General features: G+C 35.0%; 1 protein-coding gene across 1 annotated transcript in view; it reads right to left on the bottom strand.

Moving 5' to 3' along the window:
- Positions 1-3,760: 3,760 nt before the first annotated feature.
- Positions 3,761-5,146, bottom strand: part of LOC106472489 — a 2,910-nt gene continuing 1,524 nt past the window's right edge. The window contains exon 2 of the mRNA XM_013933145.1: positions 3,761-4,010. Within this exon, the coding sequence (XP_013788599.1) occupies positions 3,761-4,010 (250 nt within the window). The remainder of the gene's footprint in view (positions 4,011-5,146) is intronic.

Genomic DNA, 5,146 nt, shown 5'->3' with positions numbered 1-5,146 from the left:
AATTAGTAATGGTTTATAGTTGAACCAACATAACCTGTATAAACAATCAGTAATGGTTTGTAGTTGAACCAACATAACCTGTATAAACAATTAGTAATGGTTTGTAGTTGAACCAACATAACTTGTATAAACAATCAGTAATGGTTTGTAGTAGAACCAATATAACCTGTATAAACAATCAGTAATGGTTTGTAGTAGAACCAATATAACCTGTATAAACAATCAGTAATGGTTTGTAGTAGAATCGTTTATACAGGTTATGTTAATCAGTAATGGTTTGTAGTAGAACCAATATAACCTGTATAAACAATCAGTAATTGTTTGTAGTAGAACCAACATAACCTGTATAAACAATCAGTAATGGTTTATAGTAGAACCAACATAACCTGTATAAACAATCAGTAATGGTTTGTAGTAGAACCAACATAACCTGTATAAACAATCAGTAATGGTTTGTAGTAGAACCAACATAACCTGTATAAACAATCAGTAATGGTTTATAGTAGAACCAACATAACCTGTATAAACAATCAGTAATGGTTTGTAGTAGAACCGACATAACCTGTATAAACAATCAGTAATGGTTTAATAAACGCGTGTTTTGTAACATTCTTCAATTTTTGTAAAATTTCAATAGTTATATTTATGAACTGCAATAAAATGATCTTATACTGAAAATATTATATGTAGCTATTATCAGCTTACCGTGTCTAAAAGCTTAGTACCAGACATGATGATTTGACAAGCATGAACTAGTTTAACTGCTATCAACGTATTATTTGAACGCTGAGAAATTACGTTACATCTGTTGTTTTAATCTTTTTCAAATATAGATAATAAGTTAGAATAATATACATACGATTTCGGTATTATATGTTTGTAATAATATTCCATTTTAGAAACTATGAAAATCTTATGGTCAATAACTGAAACAGATGAAACCTCTAATAAGCAGATGAGTCAATGTTTTACAGATAACAAGCTATTAAACAAGTACAATTTGCATAATAATCACATATAGATATCACGAAACGAAACAAATATAAACAAAAAACACTAATGGGAAAAAGCACTTATTGTAAACATTAAAAATACCATTAGTATCTTTTCAACAGTATTCTCTGAATTGTGTTTTCAATATCATCGTAAGTTTTCCAAAACATTTTCACAGCTAGTCCCAGCATCAGAAAACTATATAAATTCAAAGTTTCACCTAATAGGCTCGTGAAAGTGTAGAAGTAATTAGATGTTCGATCTTAACCTTCTAGAATTAAAAAAGAGTATATCTTTATCCGAAGTTGCTTTTAAAATATTTTCCTGCAGATGATCTATACTTATAATCAATAATTATGTTAGGCCTAGTCCATTGTTACGACAGCGGAAATCACGTGACGCTACTCGCCCGTTTGGCGCTGGTAACGTGCGTGATGTTTTTCGAATGATCTGGGAAGTCCGAGATGCCCTCTTCGTTAGTATATAAGCCTGGCAGAGAAAGCCAGCAGGGTTAATGAAGACAGACCAGTAGTTACTTTGAGTTCCGTGTAATTTATGATTCTGTTAGTTTCGAGCTAGTGAGCCGTAAAGTGTGTGTTTTGCACTCGTCGAAAGCGAAGTTATCGAGATTGTGAATTGCTGTGATTTATAGCGTGTATTATAAAAGTTGTTAAGCTTAAAGTGACGAGAAACGTACTTATTGGGTAAATTATTGTCTACTAAAAGTTTGTATCGAGGAAGAATAAACTGGTTTAATCAAGAAAGAACTCGTGTCGCTGAAGATTCTCGGCAAGAATTTCTACCGGAAACAAAAAAAAACAAGCAGATACGTAACACCATGTTTAACACTAGATTACGAAATGTAGTGTTAAATAAATATAGTAGGTCTAACATAATGTCTCATGACAAGTATAATTGATTATAATCATGCTTTGCCAGCTTCTAAATAACGTTCACATACTTAGTTAGCACCAATGTGAATAGAATGTAAGAAGCTTGTTTTAATCCTTGTCGAAGGATAAATTAACACGGATCTTAAACCAGAGCCATAAAACTGGCCAGCTAATACAGCAAGCACAAAGACGTTTTTTCATTTTCATTAAACATTATTATATATTTGCTTGGCGCTTGTATATCAGTTTTTCCATTCTTTTTAGTGTTCATCCTACTCGTTCACGACCATAGTATTTGAGCCTTACAAACGTAGACTTTACGGAAACTACCACACACATTGTGAAACACGTTGAAAAGTTCTTAAACTTTGTGAACGTTATAAAAATGTTTTCAGTAAGGTCACACAACATTTGTTTCAGTACGGCCTATAAAAAAGGACTCTTGGGGTACAATACTTCGTTCTTTAGAAATCTCATTATTGAATAGCAATAGCAATAATCATTGATTGTTGTATCAAGTACAGGAAACGTCACATTAAAAATTAATTTAATTGCAATCAATTTTACTACTTGATGGTCCATTAGTGTATATTAACCAGTAGTACATGTTGTAACAATGCAGACCTAACGAAATACTACGCTAATTTGTAAACGACCTACGTAAAAAAGCCAACTTGTACAAAGTAATTCAATATGCGCGATTCCTAACACATCCAAGTACACAAGCTTAATTACTTGCTTATTGACTGGCTAATCTGTATTTATAATCTAACTTAGAATGCATTTTAAGGCTAAAAACTGGCTTTCTATACACGTGGTAAGAACAGCACAGGTAGTCCATGTTGTAGCCTTGTACTTGCCTACAAACAAACAAACTAGAAAACTTTATTTCAAATCTTCTAGAAACCTCAGAGTATTGCAGAACATGCCAGAGTATTTGGTTCCAATATGGACTAGTAACTACATGAATAATCATTGTCTGGTGTGAGTACTTCACTTTCTATTCCTATAATGGCCACCCTTTATATTTTCACTGGAAGTTCAACCTCTTCTGTAGAGATATCCATGTAGTAGATGTGGGTTTACTGGTCATAGTCCAAGAAAATGCTTGAAGGTAGTTTCATCTCGTATCTATGTATCCACATCTAGTCAGTTTCCAATATGCACTCTTCCTCTATGTTAATTACCTAAGCATCATTAGGTGTACAAAAGCTTCTTTACACTTCAGTCTTGCTCGAACTTTATGTACACTTGCTGGTTGCAACGATCCATCTTTTTTATTTAGTCTTTGGCAGCAATTTTCCAATTTTCATTAAGAAATCTGAGTGAAAAAATTGTAGCTGTGGAATAATGTCAGTCAGCATATTCCAATTTTTTCCTTCAATAACCCCATGGAATCGTAGACGATGTTTCCATTCGTGGTAGGCTGAGTATTTCCAGCTGAATTTTGCCTCATTAATTCATCTAATGCTTTTTTTTGTGTCTCATTAGTTCTGTGTTGTTCCTTTTATCTGGTTGGGCTCTGTCTCTTTAGCATGATAACGGATGTTCATTTTATATAGTCTCGGTTGTACTGGCCAGGTACCCTACAACCATAATAATTACCTCTCTTTCGTGTCCTTTGGGAGAAGTTCTTATACCATTCATGCCGTTGCCTATTATTCCTGGTAATATGTTCTTTAAACGTCAATTTCCTTGTAGTTTATTTCCTCCACTGTTTGTAACTACGTTTTTAACCAACCCTTTTAGTTCTCCTAGGCTACGTCAGCAGAAGTTGATGCTTGAATACTGTCCGATCTGATGGTCCCACAATTTCAAGATGGTGTATTCAATTGATTGTCTGCTACCTTAATGGATTTTAGTTTCATCACCAACTACAGAGCTTTTTTGAAAGATTTACACCTACTTTTCTTCAGCCTAATTCTCATATCCTCGTCTGTTATACCATCTATAAACTCGTCACGTGCCAATGAATCCATCATTTCACGAGACGTATCCAGGTAACATAATTGTGCAAGCCTCTCCAAATCTTCTGAAAGGTCAGCTAAGATCTCTCTTTTTTCTTCTGTTTCCTGTTCTGGAACTGTGCTCTGGAAACTTCTTTTCTTGTGTGTCACGCCATACCTGATAGACAAACAAGCTACCAATGATTAATAGTTGTTACGGTTCTCAGCTGGAAAGTTATTTAATACTATCAAAGCTGGTCCATTTAAGTGGCATCAATACGGATGGCTTGTTGTTTATTATTCCATCCATTCACCCTGAAAATGATTTGAATTGACTCCCATGTTACCTTCCCATCATAGTCTTTGGTTTCTCTATTAACATCAATACGGATGGCTTGTTGCTCACTATTTCACCCATTCACTCTGAAAATGATTTTGAATTGACTCCCATGTTACCTTCCCATCATAGTCTTTGGTTTCTCTATTAACATCAATACGGATGGCTTGTTGCTCACTATTTCACCCATTCACTCTGAAAATGATTTTGAATTGACTCCCATGTTACCTTTCCATCATAGTCTTTGGTTTCTCTATTAGCATCAATACGGATGGCTTGTTGCTCACTATTTCACCTATTCACTCTGAAAATGATTTTGAATTGACTCCCATGGTACCTTCCCATCATAGTCTTTGGTTCCTCTATTAGCGTCAATACGGATGGCTTGTTGCTCACTATTTCACCCGTTCACTCTGTAAATGATTTTCAACTGACCCTGGTATGACTTCCATGGTACCTTCTCATCATATTCTTTGGTTTCTCTATTAATCAATGTTTAATTGGCCAGAAACATTCTGGAACTTGACTTGGTAGTGTCGTAGTTCGAGTAGTTCAGGTGGCAAAGCAGTTGTGGTAGTGGGTGGAGACCAAATAAGTTTCATATATGTAGGAATGGATGTGGCTGGTCACCTATGTTCATCTCTAACTTTTGAATTTTTTATTTTTACTCTGCTCTTGAATTTGTCAACGTCCTCTTGCAATTCTTCAATCTTGTCATTACGGCCTCTCCGTACTTCTTCAATCTTGTCATTACGGCCTCCCCGTACTTATTCAATCTTGTCATTACAGTCTATCCGTACTTATTCAATCTTGTCATTACAGCCTCTCCGTGCTTATTCAATCTTGTCATTACAGCCTCTCCGTACTTATTCAATCTTGTCATTACGGCCTCCCGTACTTATTCAATCTTGTCATTACAGCCTCTCCGTGCTTATTCAATCTTGTCATTACAGCCTCTCCGTGTCTTCTTCATCTTA

This window comes from Limulus polyphemus, unplaced genomic scaffold (genome assembly GCF_000517525.1).
Source record: "Limulus polyphemus unplaced genomic scaffold, Limulus_polyphemus-2.1.2 Scaffold5377, whole genome shotgun sequence".
NCBI lineage: Eukaryota > Metazoa > Arthropoda > Merostomata > Xiphosura > Limulidae > Limulus > Limulus polyphemus.
This window is presented reverse-complemented; position numbering and strand designations above follow the sequence as displayed.